At 49.0% G+C, this 22274-nt stretch overlaps 1 protein-coding gene and 1 long non-coding RNA gene across 3 annotated transcripts in view; one reads left to right on the top strand and one right to left on the bottom strand.

The window, feature by feature from the left end:
- Positions 1-22274, bottom strand: part of LOC134911879 (uncharacterized) — a 45455-nt gene that overhangs the window by 17663 nt on the left and 5518 nt on the right. The gene's annotated exons all lie outside the window — the stretch shown is intronic.
- Positions 1875-9406, top strand: YPEL5 (yippee like 5). Of its 2 annotated transcripts, none has more exons than XM_063918933.1 (3): positions 1875-2006; positions 6078-6260; positions 8484-9406. In XM_063918933.1, exons 2-3 carry the CDS (start codon positions 6120-6122, stop codon positions 8706-8708), a joined length of 366 nt encoding a protein of 121 aa, XP_063775003.1. In that variant the 5' UTR covers positions 1875-2006; positions 6078-6119; the 3' UTR covers positions 8709-9406. The 2 variants fall into 2 exon arrangements, with proteins under 2 accessions (XP_063775003.1, XP_063775002.1); XM_063918932.1 differs by lacking the exon at positions 1875-2006 and adding an exon at positions 3823-3993.

A 22274-nucleotide genomic window follows, 5' to 3' on the forward strand; every position in this document is an offset into this window, starting at 1 on the left:
GCGGTAAGTACATGCTTGTATAGGCTGCAGTATGTGAGACACTGAGGTAAGTACATGCTTGTATAGGCTGCAGTATGTGAGACACTGAGGTAAGTACATGCTTGTATAGGCTGCAGTATGTGAGACACTGCGGTAAGTACATGCTTGTATAGGCTGCAGTATGTGAGACACTGCGGTAAGTACATGTATGTATAGGCTGCAGTATGTGAGACATTGCGGTAAGTACATGTATGTATAGGCTGCAGTATGTGAGACACTGAGGTAAGTACATGCTTGTATAGGCTGCAGTATGTAAGACACTGCGGTAAGTACATGCTTGTATAGGCTGCAGTATGTGAGACACTGCGGTAAGTACATGTATGTATAGGCTGCAGTATGTGAGACACTGCGGTAAGTACATGCTTGTATAGGCTGCAGTATGTGAGACACTGCGGTAAGTACATGTATGTATAGGCTGCAGTATGTGAGACATTGCGGTAAGTACATGTATGTATAGGCTGCAGTATGTGAGACACTGAGGTAAGTACATACATGTATAGGCTGCAGTATGTGAGACACTGCGGTAAGTACATGTATGTATAGGCTGCAGTATGTGAGACACTGCGGTAAGTACATGCTTGTATAGGCTGCAGTATGTGAGACACTGCGGTAAGTACATGTATGTATAGGCTGCAGTATGTGAGACATTGCGGTAAGTACATGTATGTATAGGCTGCAGTATGTGAGACACTGAGGTAAGTACATACATGTATAGGCTGCAGTATGTGAGACACTGCGGTAAGTACATGTATGTATAGGCTGCAGTATGTGAGACACTGAGGTAAGTACATGCTTGTATAGGCTGCAGTATGTGAGACACTGAGGTAAGTACATGCTTGTATAGGCTGCAGTATGTGAGACACTGAGGTAAGTACATACATGTATAGGCTGCAGTATGTGAGACACTGCGGTAAGTACATGTATGTATAGTCTGCAGTATGTGAGACACTGAGGTAAGTACATGCTTGTATAGGCTGCAGTATGTGAGACACTGAGGTAAGTACATGTATGTATAGGCTGCAGTATGTGAGACACTGAGGTAAGTACATGCTTGTATAGGCTGCAGTATGTGAGACACTGAGGTAAGTACATGCTTGTATAGGCTGCAGTATGTGAGACACTGAGGTAAGTACATACATGTATAGGCTGCAGTATGTGAGACACTGAGGTAAGTACATGCATGTATAGGCTGTAGTATGTGAGACACTGAGGTAAGTACATGCTTGTATAGGCTGCAGTATGTGAGACACTGAGGTAAGTACATACATGTATAGGCTGCAGTATGTGAGACACTGAGGTAAGTACGTGCATGTATAGGCTGTAGTATGTGAGACACTGAGGTAAGTACGTGCATGTATAGGCTGTAGTATGTGAGACACTGAGGTAAGTACATGTATGTATAGGCTGCAGTATGTGAGACTGAGGTAAGTACATGCTTGTATAGGCTGCAGTATGTGAGACACTGAGGTAAGTGCGTGCATGTATAGGCTGTAGTATGTGAGACACTGAGGTAAGTACATGTATGTATAGGCTGTAGTATGTGAGACACTGAGGTAAGTACATGTATGTATAGGCTGCAGTATGTGAGACACTGAGGTAAGTACATGTATGTATAGGCTGCAGTATGTGAGACACAATATAATTTCCGCCCTCTGTCTGTCTGCTCTGTGTCACTGAGCAATTATAGGGGGAGGGAAGGGGCGGGGCTCGCTTTGAGCTTGATGTGCGGTGTAGGGCGGGGCGTTCCGTGTGATTGATGGTTAGGAGTAGTGGGCGGGTCGTATTTAGTGATGAAGGGGCGGGGCGTGCCGTGTGCTGGATAATCAGTAAGGGGGTAGGCCGGACTTGCCCTGTGAGTGACGTGTCAGGCAGAGAGGTGGGCGGAGTCAGGCCGCATACCCAGACACAGAGGACTTGGAGACGGAGCGGCCGGTGGCGGACCCCGGGAGCTGAGCTTAGGGCACCAGGTAACCGGCCGGGGGGAGGCCGCACCAACATCTCACCTCATCTGCTGTGGTGACACCGTCACTCCAGGCACAGCACGACGTCACTGACACGTCACCAGCGGCTGTGTTGTGGGTCAAACGGGGGCACTAGTACCTCCAGTACCCCCTTCCCCGGTGCGTTACCCCGGGGGTCAGCCTGGGGTCCCTGACTATACACACCCCGGACTGTGGCGTCTCCTGACCCCCCTCCCCCTCTTCCCTTTCTCCCAGACTGCCTGGGTATCAGCTAGGGGCTGGCTAGTTTCCGTGTTTACTGGTGGTGAGTGTGTTAACTGGTGGTGGGGGGCAGGGGGTGGTGAGGGTGTTACTGGTGGGGGGGCAGGGGGTGGTGAGTGTGTTACTGGTGGGGGGGCAGGGGGTGGTGAGTGTGTTGCTGGTGGGGGCGGTGAGAGTGTGTTGCTGGTGGGAGCGGGCAGGGGGCGGTGAGTGTGTTACTGTGGGGCAGGGGGCGGTGAGAGTGTGTTGGGGGTGGGTAGGGGGCGGTGAGTGTGTTACTGGTGGGGGGCAGGTAAAGGTTGGGGGTAAAGCGGTGTGCACTGGGTGTAGGGATTGGGGGTAAAGTGTCGTGTGTAGGTGTTGGAGGTAAAGCGGTGTGCACTGGGTGTAGGGGTTGGGGGGGTTAAATTGTTGTGCGCTGGGTGTAGGGGTTGGGGGGGGGTAAAGCGTTGGGTGTAGGGGTTGGGGATAAAGTGTTGTGCGCTGAGTGTAGGGATTGGGGGTAAAGTGTTGTGCGCTGGGTGCAGGGATTGGGGGTAAAGTGTTGTGCGCTGGGTGTAGGGATTGGGGGTAAAACGGTGTGCGCTGGGTGTAGGGATTGGGGGTAAAGCGGTGTGCGCTGGGTGTAGGGATTGGGGGTAAAGCGGTGTGCGCTGGGTGTAGGGATTGGGGGTAAAACGGTGTGCGCTGGGTGTAGGGATTGGGGGTAAAACGGTGTGCGCTGGGTGTAGGGATTGGGGGTAAAACGGTGTGCGCTGGGTGTAGGGATTGGGGGTAAAACGGTGTGCGCTGGGTGTAGGGATTGGGGGTAAAGCGGTGTGCGCTGGGTGTAGGGATTGGGGGTAAAACGGTGTGCGCTGGGTGTAGGGATTGGGGGTAAAGCGGTGTGCGCTGGGTGTAGGGATTGGGGGTAAAACGGTGTGCGCTGGGTGTAGGGATTGGGGGTAAAACGGTGTGCGCTGGGTGTAGGGATTGGGGGTAAAACTTTACGATCCACGTGGACTGAATAGGAACGATAATATGTTCCGAGCGCACCGGTAGCGGAACGAGGCACCTTGCCCGAAGCATGGCGAGCAAAGCGGTGCACTAATTGGGGTTCCCAGTCACTTTACGTAGAAAACGACACAAAAAAAAAGTTAAACCAATGTCGACCTTTCACGTGTTGACCATTTTCATGTGTCGACCATTTGCCAATGTCGACCATGCCAGTGTCGACCAATAGTGGTCGACCTAATGACTGTTGACTATAACATGGTCGACCATTAATTCCGGAACCACTCTTTCTATAAGTGGTGGAGCAGGGCAGGATAATGTACAGGCAGGCAGCCCTCAGGGTGGGTGGCACCTGGCAGGGGGGGGGGGGGGTTCTGGCAGTGGAGTCCTGGGCTGCAGATTATGGAGTATGCACTATGCAGGCAGCTGCTGCTGGAGGTTTCTTCCTACAGTATCTCATTGTGTCTCCTGTGATGGGAGGAGTTTCCTTTCTGTCTCTTTGTGCACAGTTGATTGGCTGCCAGTGAGGTCACATGGGGAGGCAGCAGCGATCAGCTGTAGTGAGTACAGAGGGAGGAGGAAGGCACAGGTCTGTTTATGTTGTGATGTCAGACGCAGCGTCCTACACGGCTGCAGCATTTCCATCAGATGCTCAGCAGCTGCTATTGTCTTGTACTGGATGGGAGAATTAGCATACCTGGGAAGACCTGAACTTGCATATATTGGTTACATTCTAAAGGTTAGTACTCAGTAATACAATAGAGCTTGTCAGGCAGCCCAGACTACTGGTTTTTACACTACAGTGGTTGATTGTATCAATCTGGAATTGTAGGTTTTGTATTATTTCAGTGTTGGGGGACGTGCAGAACAAGAAGTTATATACTGTATGTATTGTAAAGCCCTTCCTGTGCCATAGGAAACAGCTATTTGTGTCCCAGAGTCCTCTCCGATGCCGCTGTCTGTGTGATCACATAATCGGCTGTGTTGGTGTGACACATACCCCGTTCTATGAGCAGCCTAACTGCTGTCCCTTAGTATTCAATCAGCCGCTCAGGAGCTGTATAGGGGGAGCAGGACTAAACAGGGAGCGCCCAGTCGCCCTTATCTGCTGTTCACACATTAATCACGTTTAGCGGAGAATGTCTCCCAGCCTGTAAAGGTGCTATTACATTCCAGCCTCCCACCCCTCCTCCCAGCTCTGCCCCTGTCCTCTTCTCCCTAGTGTGTCGCACTTGCGTGTGGGTCGTTTTGCTGGTCTTTCCCCCCTCCCCTTCCTTCACACAGAGCAGCAAATTACCGGGTCAAGAATTTCTACCCGGCAATTTGCGGATCAACCCGGGTATTTCGTCTGTGTGAAAGGGTCAACCCAGGTAGAAATTCCCGGGTCTCCGACCCTGGTAAATTCCTTGGTCGAAGTCCCGGGAATTTGAAACGGGATGACCCTTTCACACACAGATAAAGGATCCGTGTTTATCAGCAAATTACCTGGTAGAACTTCTTCACCCGGTAATTTCACTCTCTGTATGAAAGGAGTATTAGATTGCAAGCTATTGGAATCAGGGCCCTCTCCCCTTTGTCTAGCCTACACAATGATGCTAATTACACCTATAACCTTGTTTGTATCAGTCTGTACCCGGTGGAGCTTACAGTCTATAATCCCTAACACATGTACACACACTACGGTACGTTTTTTGTCAACAGCCAATTAAGATATCATTATGTGTTTGGTGTGGAAAACATACAGACTCCACACAGATAGGAGCCTTGGACCAGATTTAGAGATGGACACTAAACACACAGCAGCTGTTATTCTGAATGCTGCTGCGGTGTGTCTGTAGTAGAAAGACACCTACTGTATGCTTTTGTGATACGCAGCCTCTGATCATCTGTGTGCACATCGGTCATCTGACCTTGGATTGCGCAGGATTGCCGTGTTATTCACGATTCTGGGGTCAATGAAGCTGCATCCAAGGATGCCGCCATTAGCCTCCGCATGCCCAGAAAATGAGGACCACATGCCGCCAATTTCTGTAACGCTGGCCGTCACCGGCTCTTCCCCTCCCCCAAATGGCCGCAGCATATCGATCATTCTGCGGCTTATGGGGCACTGCGACCGCCACTGCAGACACCAATCTCCACATCGGAGGTGTATGTAGCCCATCGAGTTTACGTCCATCTCTGTATCATGCCCCTTGTTGGGATGGAACTCATGAACTCAGTGCTGTGATCCAGCAATGCTAATCATTGTGCCACCGTGCTGCCCAGTGAACTAAAGAGCGCAATAATAACTTGTTAGCGGTTCTATTCCTTGTATACAGCATTACAGAATCCTTGTAGCGCCGTATAAGGATAAGACAGCAGATGTTATTCTCACCATTAAATGGTTAATTTTAGAACATAGCCCACATTATTAACAGTCACTGACTATGGATTATACCGGCAAAAGTCAGGGAAACAGATAACTGGGCCACATCTAAAATTCATCCATTGTAACCCCTGTTCCCGTACATGTGTGAATGAGCCCCAAGAGCCGAGAAAAGATACTTACCTAACCTGTAAGAAGTTATTCCATTTGAATTATTAAAGTTTAGGAAAACTTTGTTGATCCATTTAAACATGTCACACCAGGAGAAAATAACACATGGCACATGATTCGGTCATAATCATTATTTTAATTAAACGTTCACTTCCGTCCCAGCAACTGATAAATTGACAGAATTTGCAAAACTTGTTCGTTTTATAATCCTCAATAACTGGAAAAAAAACACCGTTTGTTTCCTCGGTGGTCATTCCATAATGCTGATTTTTGCTTTCCGCTTACAGACAGTTACTTATTTGGGGTACCTACGTTTGGATCACGGAACAATGGGCAGAATCTTCCTGGATCACATTGGTGGAACCCGTCTGTTCTCCTGCGCAAACTGTGACACCATTCTAACCAATCGCTCCGAGCTGATCTCCACCAGATTCACTGGAGCTACGGGCCGGGCGTTCCTGTTTAACAAGGTATGCCACCCACAGAGCAGGTTTGAGTAGTATCAGGAAGAGCACGGTGTGTGTATGACTCAGGTACCGTCATTGGCGCAGACACTCTTGCAGGATGTGGCTCTCATTCGCTGCGATGAGTTGGAGCAGATACTTTGTACTGTAAAGCATAATTTTACTCCAAGAACAAATCTTCTGAAAAATACTCCCTTGACACTTTTGCTCCCACTTACTGAAATTATTTATGGGTCCCCTCCTTTGCTGAAATTGGGCTGTATAATGCAGTGTTTGCCTTCAGAAATTGCCCAATTGTGCAAATATGTAAAAAATAGTTCCACATTTGACAAAGTTAGCCGCATCCCTTTAGCACGTTGTGCCAGCGTAATCGTACGACACTTGAGCATAGCGATGGTAAAGTTCACCCTGCATGTGGCATTTATTTCCATTCGTTACCTGCTCTTTTTAACAGCGACTTTAAAAATGCCTCAGTAATGTTTTATATTTGATGTTTGTGTATATTGGGGGTCATTCCGAGTTGTTCGCTCGCAAGCTGCTTTTAGCAGCTTTGCACACGCTAAGCCGCCGCCTACTGGGAGTGAATCTTAGCATATTAAAATTGCGAACGAAAGATTAGCAGAATTGCGAATAGACACTTCTTAGCAGTTTCTGAGTAGCTCCAAACTTACTCGGCATCTGCGATCAGTTCAGTCAGTTTCGTTCCTGGTTTGACGTCACAAACACACCCAGCGTTCCCCAGACACTCCTCCGTTTCTCCAGACACTCCCGCGTTTTTCCCAGAAACGGTAGCTTTTTTTCACACACTCCCATAAAACGGCCAGTTTCCGCCCAGAAACACCCACTTCCTGTCAATCACATTACGATCACCAGAACGAAGAAAAAACTTCGTAATGCCGTGAGTAAAATACCTAACTGCATAGCAAATTTACTTGGCGCAGTCGCACTGCCGACATTGCGCATGCGCATTAGCGATTATTCGCTCCGTTGCGACAAAAAAATAACGTGCGAACAACTTGGAATGACCCCCATTGTGCTGTGCTTAACACTCCTGTATATTGATGTTACAGCCAAATGAGGTGCAATGAAGGTGCCACACTGTTTTTATCCCTCCTCCTGCCCAGCCGGGCGCAGTAGGAGAGGTTACCATAGTGCCCTCTAATTAATGGAAATTCATTTTCTTTTATATTTTGTTATCCACTCTTGGCTTCTAGTGCTGTATAATAATCTGGTCCCACTAAGCGCGGTAAACCAATAATGTCAGCCTTTGGCACACTTGTTTTATTAGAGCTCAGAGAGGAATATATGAGGTGTAGGACGTAGAACCTGTCACGGAAATCCAGAACAATTGGGAATCTTGGCGTAACCCTACTTTAACGTTTAGCAATCCTAGCACCTGGCTGTACACACTTCTATGTACAAAGCTTGCAGAGTTTAACATTATTATCCTTTATATGGCGCCACAAGGGTTCTGCAGCGCCTAACAAAGTACATAAACAAATGAGCAAAACAAGAAACCAGTGACTTACAGTACAAGACAATGTAGGACAAGTACATGGTATATACACATAGTGCATCAGCAGACATGACACTGAAATAAGCATCAGGGAGGCAGAAACTGCGGGTTAGGTGCCTTTGTAGGGAGTAGAAGATAGTCTTTAGTAAGAGAAGGAAAAGCACATGAGTGGAGACGGTCCTGCTCGTGAGAGCTTACATTCTAAAGGGGAGGGGCAGACAGACAAGGGTAACACAGATGGGGTAGACAGTGAGCGTGGAACAGAGGCTTAGGATGAGAGAGGGCTGGGTTTGGTGAAGAAGTGGGTCTTGAGAGCCCAGTTGAAGTTTTGTAGAGAGGGAGAGACAGATGGGGAAAAGTAGAGAATTCCAGAGTGTGAGGAAGTAATCAGTAGGCAGGAGAGTTTGCATGCATTTGTGGAGCGAAGAGGATGGGCAGGAGTGTACAATGCCAACGCCGGGCTCCCAACCAATCAAAATGCCGAACCACAGGCACTATTCCCACTCTTGCCTGTCCACGACATACCATAGAGTGGCAATAGAACCTGTGTTGAGCATAGCGAGCCAATGCAGCAAGCCTACAAGGGTCTTTGTTGCGCCTTGGACCTTCGAGTAACCGATTTACAATCATGGTGAAATCCACTGTGTCAGTCAGCGTACGTTGTCGCTCCTCTCTGTTCTGTTGTCAGCAAAGCTTTGCTTTTTCCGTGACAGGTGGTCAACCTACAGTACAGCGAAGTCCAAGACCGCGTCATGCTCACCGGTCGCCACATGGTGCGAGACGTCAGTTGCAAGAACTGCAACAGCAAACTGGGTTGGATCTACGAGTTCGCCACGGAGGACAGCCAGCGCTACAAGGAAGGGCGCGTCATTCTGGAGCGAGCTCTGGTGCGGGAGAGCGAGGGCTTTGAGGAGCACGTTCCGTCAGAAAACTCCTGAGATGCACTTTTCTAGTAACTTTCAAGTTAAAGCCTGGGGAAATAAAAAAAAGTCTCTCAAAATGTAATTGCATACACTGTCACCTTTTAGCCGCTGAGTCGCGTACTGTGATGAGATAGAGGAACGATGAAAGGCCTAAAAGTGATCATTTATTTAGGGTTCGGGTAGTTTGCCACCTTGAGCGCACATTCTGTCGATGCTGTCTTAAATATCATCTCGCATGAGGCCACGGTGGTCCTAAGCCTCCCCCACCCCCTTCGTCCAGTGCTACATATTTGGAAAAGCCTTCATTGAGCATAATATGTTTGCTCTAAGCTACTCATTTAATTTCAGACTACGTCTGTGTTGCGTTTAAAATCCCCCCCCCCATTTTTTATTTAAATTCCTTATACCACCAGCCTCTGCTGTACAGAACAGCTTGTGTACAGATACTACAGGTCAAGTGTTGCTGTCGCTTGTGCTGGTCCGCGCAACAATAAGCAGCTGGGATCATTGGGCGAGCCGGTTTCTGTTTTACATTTCCATCTCTCCAGCTCGGAAGTCTAACACGCCTAGTTATTGTCATTACTCTGTTGTGATGCAGTTGGTGTAGAATAAATAATAAAAAGAACAAAAAAATAATCTATATTTTGAAGTGTATAAAGAGAATTGTTTTAAGTGATGTAGAACATAGTGTAATAAAAGTCACTTGTGTCTAATTTATGTTGTACAATAGTTGTCGTTTTTACTGATGCCGCGAGATTTGCACAAGAATTGGCTTTGGGTGGAGGGAATACACAACACTGGGTGAGATAAGAGCAAGGTGTCTAGTTAAAATTAAGTTTACAACAGGTCCAGGTTAAAGGTGGGGCACCCCGCCTCTATGAATCTTTTTATGTGACCCTCTGTTCTGGAATCATATGACTCATTCTCTCAGACAGGAATTTATTTATACAGGGCCTAATTCAGATGTGATTGGCCGCTGCAGTTCTTTCCAAGACGCCTGGAAGACTGAGACCTTCCATAAATACCCTGTGGCCGGAGAGACTAACCAGCCACACGTGTAATGGCGGCCGCAGCACTGAAGGGGTTAACCCCTAGTGCCCGGCGCCATTAGGGGGACAATGGGCGCTTGGCGACACTTTTAAACTGTGCACTGGTGCTAGGCGCCATCTTTAAATGTATTGTGGGTGCTAGGCACCGGGTATTTAAAAATATGTTTAATACTGTGTTTTCACCATGTTATATTTAATGCTCTAGGCACAGTTGTAGGATTGCACATTTACATTGCATGCAAATGCCAGCACTTAGAAGGAATCTGTAAGCTGTGTTGGTTTTGAAATGCATTTACATTTGAGGACAAATGGCCTTGGAAACTTCTCACCTAGGAATTGAGATGCTGATGACCCTGGCACCTGGAAAGGGGTCTATGGACAAGCCATTTCTTTGAGATTGAGATGTGTCTCTGTAACTTTATAGACACATGCAGGTGAAAGGATTTGTTGCTGTCTTCTCTGAATATTGTGTGAACTGGTTTTGCATGGAGATGTTAGAGAAGACAGGAACATGTTAATCAGATTGTTTTACAAATGCAAACTAGTGGGTTTCATTCAACAACAGTTTGATGTAACATTTCTTAGGCTGCATTAGGTGTGATGCAGATTATGTTTAATTTACAGTATAAGAACGTTGTCTATGTGTGAGAGGGTGAATGCAATTGAAATGCAAGTTACATTTACATGTGTGAAAGAGACAGGAACATGGTAATCAGATTGTGTTTGGGAAAGCACACTGGTTTGGTTATATATGAAGAGGAGCAGGAATGTGCTTTATCTAATTCTTAACTTTTGAAATGTAACTTGTATTTCTTTATATTTTCTGCAATAACCTGATTGGTTGGAGAAGACAGGGAGGACTTACCCCCCTGTGGTACTGTGTGTAGAACTGAGATAAAAAGAGGATGCCTGTGAGCCTCCAAGTGTATTATACCAACTACTTTCTGCTGTAAACATCTCGCTGTATGCTGTTTCCCCTAGCAATAGGGAAGAGTTCTCTTTAGAACTATTTGTTGGCATTAAAACATCATCTGCCTCAAGAAGATTGCGTCATCTTGTGACCTACAGAGCTATGCGAAACATAGCCCCGTTCACCGGCTGTCTAGGGTGAATCAGCGTCTCCAAGTTCCGCCTTCCGCCAGCTACCTGGAGAGGACTAGTGAAGATTCGTCAACACCACACAGGTGTGGTAAGGCAGTGTGTCGGCACATACAAAGCAGAACCGTGGTTCCAAACGCCACGGCAGGTTAGGAGTTTGGTGGTGGCAGCATAAACCCGCCCACAGCGCAGTGGGTGGAGTCAGTAACTGACGGTAAGCGGGAATCCCCTATGTGGTCAGGTCCCGTGTGACCTAAACATCCAATCTGTGTACTGGGGACGAGACCGTCCGGTCACAAAAATTGGTGGCACAGTAGTGGGATAATCCCAGGCGGCTTTTCGGTCACCCGATTGGAGAAGCCGAGTTACTCAGGAGAGGAGTAACTGCAGCGCAGGAGAACGCACAAGATGGCGGACTTCAGTGGAATGTCCAAGGATGATCTGGAGATTTATGTGTCGGCAGAAGGGTGTGCAGATCCCTTCCAATGCGTCCAAGAGCGTCATGAGGGCGGTGCTCATAAGCTTGGAGGAGTCAAGTCGGAAGGAGGTGGAAAGCACTGACGGCGTCAGCATCGCAAAGGACGGCCCAACAGTGGACCTTTGTAAGGAACCGGTGAGACCCACAAGCCCCGCCCCCTCTCACAGCAGCAATGTTTCCCAGCAATCCCTAGCAGGGCCAGGATCCCAACGTCCCAGGGGGGGGGGGCACAGATAGCCTAGCAGATCGGCTAGCGGAATTGGGGGAAAGGGCAACAGAGCAAGAGCGCTTGATCATCATCCAGATGTGGCGTGATGAGCGGGCACCACAGGCCGTGGTAGCCCGGGAGCCGTTGTCAGCTGTTGTACACAGATCAGGACGCATTCAGTTTGCCAAGTTTGCAGACCGTGATGGGGACATTGATGGACATTTTACAAGTTTTTGAAAGGACTTGTAAACTACACGATTTACCCAAGTCGGAGTGGGTGAGACACCTTGTGCCCACTCTGCATGGAGAGGCCTTGGAGGCCTATCGAGGAGTGGCCACGGAGGACTGTGGGGATTACGACGAAGTCGCGAAGGCCCTGCTCCAGCGATTCTTCATCACTCCAGAGTCTTACAGGAAGAAGTTCAGAGACTTGCCCTAGAATCCTAGCAGCACCCATGAGCAGTTCGCCACCCAGCTGCGGCAGTACGTGGTGAAGTGGGTGAAGGATTCTGAAGCCACTACATGGGACACACTGATCGACCTGATCTGCAGGGAGCAGTTCTATCGTAGGTGCCCCCCAGAAGTGAAGGAGTGGGTGCTAGACCGGGAGCCACCCAGCTTAAAGATGGCTGTCCAATTAGCGGACAAATATGTGGCAATTCGGCCACAGGAGCAGAAGCACGCAGCCAGCTCCAAAAGACTGTACCACCAGGTGGACACCCCTCTTCAGCTCATCAACCCCCAAAGCAAGCATCTTCCAACCCGGGTGCTCTTGGCCAGCAACCGCACCGCAGTGTCCCTGCAAGTGATCAGAGATCATCGGTGTCATGACTGGAGAAGAAGTGCTACGGCTGTGGGAAAATCGGACATCTGAGAATGAACTGTCCTGCATCCCAAGCACCCCAGACTCGTGCCCCAAATCTGAGTGCTGGAGCCCAGCTCGCTTGTTTGACGAGTGGAGATGAGCCTACAGAGACTGTTCCCCCTCCAGTCAGTCCGATGGAGTGTGGTGAGAGACAGGTGCACTCTGCGGAGAGAGTCACCTGCATGGCCAAACAGCCCCTACACAACATGTGGAGGCACCTGCAGCCGGTCCACGTGGGACCTCTGCAGGGGGAAGGCCTAAGAGACTCTGGGGCCTCAATCACTGTGGTGAGCACCCACCTTATAGATCCTGCTGCAGTATTGCAGGGTTGCACTGCCAAATTCACCCTGGCAGATGGAACGGAGAAAGAGGTTCCCATGGCAAGAGTCTACCTGGACTGGGGAGCTGGACCAGAGTTGCGAGAAGTTGCCATCATGGATGGTCTCCCAACTGATGTAGTCCTAGGAAATGATCTGGGTGGTGGGATCGTCACCACGTTTGCTGGCGCCATTTCCCGGAGTCAAGTTCCACAACCACCGTTGACATCAGCTACTCCAGCACAGCCCAGCCCAGAGGAAAAGACTACAGCTGCTAGACAACTGCCAGCACAGCCAACCACAGCATCAACCAGCCCAGAGGAAAAGACTACAGCTGCTAGATCGGCACATCGACCCCGCATGCCTTTTGCCTCTGGTATGCCTACGTCCCCTAGCAACGCAGAGGATGTTTGATCCAGCTCGTTTGATCCTGTGGGGGTGCCCAATGATGCTCCTGACCCAAGTGGTTTGCCAACTCCGGCGGTGAGTATGAGAAACCACACTGACCTTTCCGTGATTGACCCTAGTAGTCCCCACTTAGATCCCCCTGTAGAGTGTCCCAATTTAGGAGAGATTGAGGGCCACAGGCAGGAGTTTAGGGAGGCTCAACTCTCTGACCCATCCCTGAAAAGCATGAGGCGCCACTCTGGCAGCGGCCTTGACAGGGTTGGGGCAGGAAGTTTGACCTGGCGGGAAGGGTTAAGGTACAGGGTAGCCAGGAAAGTGGGAGGGGATAGACCAGATAGGGAATGTGTCCAACTGGTCCCCCCAGGGAACTTTCCTGCGCAACCGGTGTCGGTTGCCAGCGAAACCCCTTTGGACAGCCACTCAGAGATAGACCGTATCCTGAAGTGCCTGACACAGAGCTTACCCTGGTCTGGAATGTCGGATGACGCCCAGACCAACTGTAAGGCTGGTGCCAAGCGTTGGCAGCTGGGGTACTCCAGCGGTTGTGTTGTCTCTGGGCCTCTGGCCATAGGAGAATCTTTACAGCAAGTTGCTGTGGACATAGCAGGTCCCCTGCCTGTGCACAGTAGATCGGGGAAGACACGCAGCCTCCCTGTAGTGGATGCCACACAGGATCCAGAGGCTGGTGGTATGGCCGCCATCACTGTGGTACAGGTAGTGGATGAGGAGGAAAGAGTAGACCTAGGTGACAGGGTAGGTTTCCCGAGTCATAGGTCGACAGAGGAAGATTGGAGGGCAGGTCTGACAGTTAGGGCAGACAGTTGCCAGATAGGAATGACGGAGGTGCAGTGCCTGGGGCACCATGAGGGAGGAGACAGGGGTAGGCCCAAACCAGAAGAAGTGGAGGCAACCAGAGGCTGTCCCCGGCCCACATCACCCAGACTGGTACTGACCTTAGAACCTGTAAGGCCCTATGGACACGTCACTGACTTCCGTCCTGTAGTGAACCCCCTTACAGAGATGACTAGGAAGGGCATTCCCAAGTCAGTGGACTTTGCACCCGCTTGCGAGTTGGCATTCCAGTCATTGAAGGAGGCTCTGGTACCCACTCCAGTGCTGATGGCACACATTCTTGACCAGGACTGTGTTTTACGAAGTACTGCGCCACTGCACGGACTGGGAGCAGTACTGAGCCAGGAGGAGCCATATGGGCAGGAGCACCCTGTGGCCTGTTTGAGCAGAATATTGCTATGGTGGGAGGTGGGGTATGCCATAATTGGGACACCTTGGGTGGCACTTGTGTGTAACTGGCCCCCCACCGTGGTGACTTACCACCCACCTGTTGGGTGGCTGCAACCTACCTTGGGGAAATTGGACAGACTTTTGTGGTGGAGCCTTGAACTTGGACTTCAGGTGGACTATTTTGAACATTGTGCACCCACGAAGAGGGGCCCACTGCACTATGGATGAACTGTCTAGGCCGGAGCCTACGCCCCCCAGGTAGTGTCACCTTCAACCCAACAGACTGCGGGACCAGGAGTCAAATCGTTGGGACATGGCTCCCTGGTTTTCCCACATGAATTGGGGGGGAGTGGGGCCGGAGAGACTAACCAGCCACACGTGTAATGGCGGCCGCAGCACTGAAGGGGTTAACCCCTAGTGCCCGGCGCCATTAAGAGGACAATGGGCGCTTGGCGACACTTTTAAACTGTGCACTGGTGCTAGGCACAATCTTTAAATGTATTGTGGGTGCTAGGCACCGGGTATTTCAAAATATGTTTAATACTGTGTTTTCACCAATGTTATATTTAATGCTCTAGGCACAGTTGTAGGATTGCACATTTACAATGCATACAAATGCCAGCACTTAGAAGGAATGTGTAAGCTGTGTTGGTTTTAAAATGCATTTACATTTGAGGACAAATGGCCTTGGAAGCTTCTCACCTAGGAATTGAGATGCTAATGACCCTGGCACCTGGAAAGGGGTCTATGGACAAGCCATTTCTTTGAGATTGAGATGTGTCTCTGTGTAACTTTATAGACACATGAAGGTGAAAGGATTTGTTTGCTGTCTTCTCTGAATATGGGCCCTCATTCCGAGTTGTTCGCTCGGTAAAAATTTTCGCATCGCAGCGAATTTACGCTTAATGCGCATGCGCAATGTTCGCACTGCGACTGCGCCAAGTAAATTTGCTATGCAGTTAGGAATTTTACTCACGGCTTGTTCATCGTTCTGGCGATCGTAATGTGATTGACAGGAAATGGGTGTTACTGGGCGGAAACAGGCCGTTTTATGGGCGTGTGGGAAAAAACGCTACCGTTTCCGGAAAAAACGCAGGAGTGGCCGGAGAAACGGAGGAGTGTCTGGGCGAACGCTGGGTGTGTTTGTGACGTCAAACCAGGAACGACAAGCACTGAACTGATCGCAGATGCCGAGTAAGTCTGAAGCTACTCAGAAACTGCTACGAGGTGTGTAATCGCAATATTGCGAATACATCGTTCGCAATTTTAAGATGCTAAGATTCACTCCCAGTAGGCGGCGGCTTAGCATGAGCAAATCTGCTAAAATCCGCTTGTAAGCGAACAACTCGGAATGACCCCCATTGTGTGAACTGGTTTTGCATGGAGACACAAGTTGCTGCTAAATCAGATTGTGTTTTATGAATGCAAACTAGTGGGTTTCGTTTACCAACAGTTTGATGTAAGATTTCTTAGGCTGCATTATGTGTGATGCAGATTATGTTTAATTTACAGTATAAGAACGTTGTCTATGTGTGAGAGGGTGAATGCAATTGAAATGCAAGTTACATTTACATTTGTGAAAGAGACAGGAACATGGTAATCAGATTGTGTTGGGGAAAGCACACTGGTTTGGTTATATATGAAGAGGAGCAGGAATGTGCTTTATCTAATTCTTAACTTTTGAAATGTAACTTGTATTTATTTATTTATATTTTCTACGATAACCTGATTGATTGGAGAAGACAGGGAGGACTTACCCCCCTGTGGTACTGTGTGTAGAACTGAGATAAAAAGAGGATGCCTGTGAGCCTCCAAGTGTATTATACCAACTACTTTCTGCTGTAAACATCTCGCTGTATGCGGTTTCCCCTAGCAATAGGGAAGAGTTCTCTTTAGAACTATTTGTTGGCATTAAAACATCATCTGCCTCAAGAAGATTGCATCATCTTGTGACCTACAGGGCTATGCGAAACATAGTCCCGTTCACCGGCTGTCTAGGGTGAATCAGCGTCTCCAAGTTCCGCCTTCCGCCAGCTACCGGTAGAGGACTAGTGGGGATTCGTCAACACCACACAGGTGTGGTAAGGCAGCGTGTCGGCACATACAGAGCAGAACCGTGGTTCCAAACGCCACGGCAGGTTAGGAGTTTGGTGGTGGCAGCATAAACCCGCCCACAGCGCAGTGGGTGGAGTCAGTAACAGGCGGTTACTGACGGTAAGCGGGAATCCCCTATGTGGTCAGGTCCCCCCGTGTGACCTAAACATCCAATCTGTGTACTGTGGACGAGACCGTCCGGTCACATACCCGTTACGGGTCCAGCGCATGTGCAAAGTACTGGCTATCGGTACTGTGCAACATTGCCCTTACTCTGCCGGGACCTGAATCAGAACAACGGTGCAAGCATATCCCATTGCGCTATAGACACTGGTATTGTCCCAATCCTCCCTTTTGTCTGAAATCCCTGGTCCTACTTGAGAAGCACATGTAATAGCGCCAGCAAATTCTGTTGTGCGTCACAATTGGTAACTAAACGGTAATAAATCAAGACTGGGTATAACGGAGAGGTAGGAGGGCCCTGCTTGCAAGCTATAGAATTGCAGACACCACTACATTCATTTGAGTTAGTGCAGATTCCAGGTTGCTCTGCGTATATACGGGACATGGGTGGTGGTCTGGGGGCACTATACGAAGGTGGAGATGAATGGAATGGACAAAGTCACGTGAGGGATATTGGAAATAATTTAACAGATACATAGAATTTGATGGCAGTTAAGAACCATGTGTCCCTTTAGTGTATTAGGGGTTACGGAATTAGGGTTAGTTTAGGGTATTTGGGATGGGGCATTGGGTTAGGGTATTAGGTGGAGGGGTTAGGGATAGAGGATTAGGATTAATGCTTAGGATAGGCTACTAGGGTTAGGTTTGGGATGCACTACAGCCTGGATTCGAGGTGTGGGCCCCAACTCCCGGGATTAGTGGTGCAGAGAGGGTGGTTTAGTCATCCGGTAGTCGGTAGTGTGCAAGGAGAACTGCCCCGGCCTACAGCAGTGTCAGGCAGAAACTCACGTCCAGGTTAGCGAGGTCCAGCTGGGAAGAGTGCCCGGGATAGAGTACAGGAGTTGTAGGGGATAAACTAAAAACAATCAGAAGTTTATCAATCAGGTGTCCTCTCCTTGCCATGTCCAAGCAGGGTACCCAGCAAATACTGTGCAGGTGTTTGAATTAGAGGGAGGCCAAATACCATTTACCTCAAAGTAGTTTTACAGTGCTTTAAATGTAATAACACTTAGTAGATAAAAAAATACTTTAAAAAAAGAAAAAACAGCAGCTTGTACCGGCTGCAGCCAATACGCTAATCCGTATATAGTGGTACAGACATGTGCTGAATGATTGAACCCCACCCCCAATACCTCTTCCCACTACAAGACTAGCAATACATTCCACAGCCAACAGAGCCTGGGTAGCGTCACATTTACCTAGGCATTGTTAGGGTCTCCTGCCCTGTGCTGCCACGTCGTCATGGCAACCGGGAGACAAGTGCTAGTGGAGTAACCTGAGCGCAGCTGATACTCCGGTTCGGGTCTTTTGCTGTGCAGTGGTTATAGGCTCTGTGCACGGCAGGGGATCCGGTGCTGGTTTTTGTGCTCACAGTCTGTGAGGTCTGAGTGGGGCGTGGACAGCACCTGCTTTATAAGGCCTCTTTTCAGAGTAAGCAGATGCTGCTGAATCTTTGTTGGTTAGTCAGTTCATGAAAGTTAGCCAGTACTGTGTAGCTTTGTATTTGTTTGTCGCTTACTGCAAATAGGCCTGGGGATTTGGTATTACACTCTGCCAATCCAGACCTAGCAGTAAGACTGGAGTCAGTCGTTTAGCTTGCTGGGGTTCTGTTACTACTCTGTGAACTTAGCAAGTTTGCGGCTGTATTCTAAGACTTGCCTGTCTAATCCTGTCTCACTGTGCTAGGTGTCAGGGGTCAGTTTAGTGGCAGTAAGCTAAAACCTGTGCACTGCAAGTGAGAAATAGGATTGTGGAGACTCTCCTTGTGTCTACCATTCCATCTCTGACCAAGGAGTTTACTGCCACACCCGTTGGTAACCCTTTAGGGTTTTGCTGTTGCCCTTAGCAACAGCATTTCGGGTTCTCTACGTATTAAAACACAACATCTTGCTTTTTCTATCTGAGCAGTTCTAATACAAGGGAGATACCCAGTTCCTTAGCCTCTGGGCTTCTCTGTTCACTTTGTGTGTATTTTGTTACCCTATCACCTTCTGTGTACGTTATGTCATATTCCCCAGTTTGTCTGTGAGTCCATTTGTTTTGCATAACAGTTCAAACACCAGTACATTCCTGCAGACACTGGAGTGCATAACAGTTCTGACACCAGTACTTTCCTGCAGGCACTGGTGTGCATAACATATTCAGCAGCCCAATACTCCTGTTGAAATTTTGTGGGAATATGGAGCATACCCCTCAAAATACGTTGCAACAGGTGGTCGATCAGGTGCAGGTCCTGACTCGACAATTTAATGATTTGTCCATTAAAATGCACACCTCCCAGGCTGCTGGCGGAGCTCCCGCAGCAGCAGCACCTGCAGGGGTTAAGGAGCCGAAAGTAAATCTCCCGGATCGTTTTTCTGGAGATCGCTCGCAGTTCTTTTGTTTCAAGGAGAGCTGCAAGCTATACTTCCGGCTTAGGCCTCAGTCTTCTGGGTCGGAGATTCAGCGGGTGGGCATAGTGATTTCCTTGCTACAAGGAGACCCACAGGTCTGGGCATATGGGTTGCAGCCTGACTGTCCGTCGCTTAAAAGTGTTGATGTTTTTTTTACGGCACTGGGCATGTTGTATGATGACCCTGACAAGACGGCCTCAGCCGAGGCTCAGATTTCGATCCTTAAGCAAGGGCGAAGGCCAGTTGAGGTTTACTGTACGGAGTTTCGGAGGTTGGCCCATGATACCCAGTGGAATGACCCAGCCCTGAGACACCAGTACCGAAGAGGTCTTTCTAACCAGATAAAGGACCAACTGGTACAATATCCCTTGCCTGATAGCTTGGATCAGCTCATGCAGTTATCCATCTGGGTGGATAGACGGCTGAGAGAGCGTAGGCTTGAAAGGGAGACTGAGATTTCCTTCCTTCCCAAGGGAACCTCAGACTCTGAGGAATTTTCTGAGGAGCCTATGCAGATTGGGGCTACCCGCCTCTCCTCGCGTGAGAAGACGCGGAGGAGACAGCAGGGGTTGTGTTTGTACTGTGGGAATAAAGGTCATGTGGTAGTATCATGCCCAGAAAAGCCGGAAAACTTCAGGGCCTGAGGGTGATGGGAAATATCCTGTCAGGCCAGAAGTCAGAATTTCCCAAGAAGACTTTTTTATCATTCCGGTGACCTTGAAGATCCTCGGTCAAACTGTCAGGACTGAGGCCTTTGTGGACAGTGGGGCCGACGGGGTTTTTATGGACTGCCAATTCGCCCTGAAACACTCTGTTCCCTTGGTACCCTTGGCATCGGAAATTGAGATTTGTGGGTTAAACGGGGAACCATTATCCCAAGGTAAAATTACCTCTTGCACTAGCCAGATTTCTTTGTTTATTGGAGCCACACACTCTGAAAAATTGTCCTTTTATGTGACTGTCTGTACTTTTGCCCCATTGGTGTTGGGGTTACCCTGGTTAAGGGCCCACAGTCCTCAATTTGACTGGGTCTCTGGGGAGATTCTTAGTTGGGGTACTGATTGTTTCAGGAGTTGCTTGAGCCTTCCAGTCAGGCTCTCGCAGCTAAATTTGCCAGGATTGCCAGGGTGTTATGCAGATTTTGCGGACGTGTTCTCCAAAAAAGTTGCAGAGGTACTACCTCCCCATCGCCCCTATGACTGTGCCATTGATTTGTTGCCAAATGCTAAGCTTCCCAAGAGCAGGTTGTACTCCCTGTCACGTCCTGAGACTCAGGCTATGGCGGAGTACATTCAGGAGAACTTGGCTAAGGGATTTATCAGACCTTCACAGTCTCCAGTTGGGTCGGGGTTCTTCTTCGTGGGTAAAAAGGACGGTTCGTTGCGACCCTGCATCGACTTCAGGGAATTGAACCGTATCACGATTAAAAACTCATACCCACTGCCTCTCATTTCGGTCTTGTTTGACCAGCTTCGTACTGCCACCATTTTTTCTAAGATTGACCTACGCGGTGCGTACAATCTAATCCGAATAAGAGAGGGGGATGAATGGAAGACTGCCTTTAATACCCACTCAGGGCATTATGAATATTTGGTGATGCCTTTTGGGCTCTGTAATGCCCCGGCAGTCTTCCAGGATTTCATGAATGATGTGCTCAGGGAATATTTGGATAGATTCTTAGTTGTATACTTAGATGACATCCTAATCTTCTCCCATTCCCTGGAGGAACATCGGAAGCATGTACGCTTAGTCCTCCAGAAACTCAGAGACCACCGGCTTGGGGCGAAGCTGGAGAAGTGCGAATTTGAAGTTCAGCAAATCGCATTTCTAGGATATATTATCTCCCCAGAAGGTTTCCAAATGGAGGGTTCCAAGGTACAGGCAGTCCTGGATTGGGTGCAGCCCACTAGTTTGAAGGCGCTTCAGCGTTTCCTGGGCTTTGCGAATTTTTATAGACGATTTATCGCTGGATTTTCGTCTATAGTGGCGCCCTTGGTGGCACTCACTAAGAAAGGGGCGGATGTTGCTCACTGGTCTTGTGAGGCTAAAGCGGCTTTTGCCCGTCTCAAAAGGGCATTTGTTTCGGCCAAGGTGTTGCGACACCCAGATCCAGAGCGTCCTTTTGTGGTGGAGGTGGATGCCTCTGAGATGGGTATTGGGGCAGTGCTTTCTCAGATGGGAGTGTCTGATAATCGCCTTCATCCCTGTGCTTACTTTTCCCGTAAATTTTCGCCTGCCGAGATGAATTATGACGTGGGTAACCGGGAATTGTTGGCTATTAAGGATGCACTCGAGGAGTGGAGCCACTGGCTTGAGGGGGCTAAGTTTGTGGTCTCAATTCTCACTGACCATAAGAATCTGGCATATTTAGAGTCAGCGAAGCGTCTCAATGCCAGGCAGGCACGATGGGCTTTGTTTTTTGCTCGCTTTAATTTTTTGATAACATATCGCCCTGGGTCAAAAAACATCAAGGCTGATGCGCTCTCGCGGAGTTTTGCTCCAATCCAGGAGACCACCGAGGAGCCGTTGCCCATTGTTTCCCCATCATGTATTAAAGTGGGCATTACCCAGGACCTCTTATCATTAGTCCTTAGAGCACAGGAGCAGGCTCCTCCAGACCTTCCGGTAGGTCTTTTGTTTGTGCCTCCTAGGTTAAGACAGCGAGTGTTCCTGGAATTCCATGCCAAGAAGTCGGCAGGTCACCCGGGTATTGCCAGAACTCGGGAGTTGCTATCTAGGGCGGTGTGGTGGCCCTCGGTGGCTAAGGATGTGGATCAGTGGGTTCGGGCATGTGACATCTGTGCCCGAAATAAGACTCCTAGAGGGGTTCCTGTTGGCCCATTACATCCACTCTCTATTCCATCTAAGCCATGGACCCACATTTCAATGGATTTTGTGGTGGACTTGCCCAAATCCTCGGGGATGACAGCCATCTGGGTTGTCGTTGACAGGTTTTCGAAGATGGCGCACTTCGTTCCACTGGTTGGGCTGCCATCAGCCAGACGCCTGTCTGAATTATTTATGCTGCATGTTGTGCGTCTCCACGGGTTGCCACTTGATGTGGTCTCTGACCGCGGATCCCAGTTTGTGGCCAAATTCTGGAGGGCATTTTGTTCCGATCTCCAGATTTCTGTCAGCTTGTCATCAGGCTACCATCCGCAGTCTAATGGGCAGACTGAAAGGGTGAACCAGTCCTTGGAGCAGTTCCTCAGGTGTTATGTCTCCAAGTGTCAGACTGACTGGGTT

This window comes from Pseudophryne corroboree, chromosome 4 (assembly GCF_028390025.1).
Source record: "Pseudophryne corroboree isolate aPseCor3 chromosome 4, aPseCor3.hap2, whole genome shotgun sequence".
NCBI classification, from domain to species: domain Eukaryota; kingdom Metazoa; phylum Chordata; class Amphibia; order Anura; family Myobatrachidae; genus Pseudophryne; species Pseudophryne corroboree.

Bases quoted from the DNA above. Each gene is read 5' to 3' on its own strand.
- YPEL5 (XM_063918932.1), top strand. From the start codon at position 3,934: ATGGGAGAATTAGCATACCTGGGAAGACCTGAACTTGCATATATTGGT. The intron at 3,994-6,077 runs GTTAGTACTCAG...TTCCGCTTACAG, and splicing joins ATATTGGTTACATTCTAAAG to ACAGTTACTTATTTGGGGTA. The intron at 6,261-8,483 runs GTATGCCACCCA...TTTCCGTGACAG, and splicing joins GGGCGTTCCTGTTTAACAAG to GTGGTCAACCTACAGTACAG.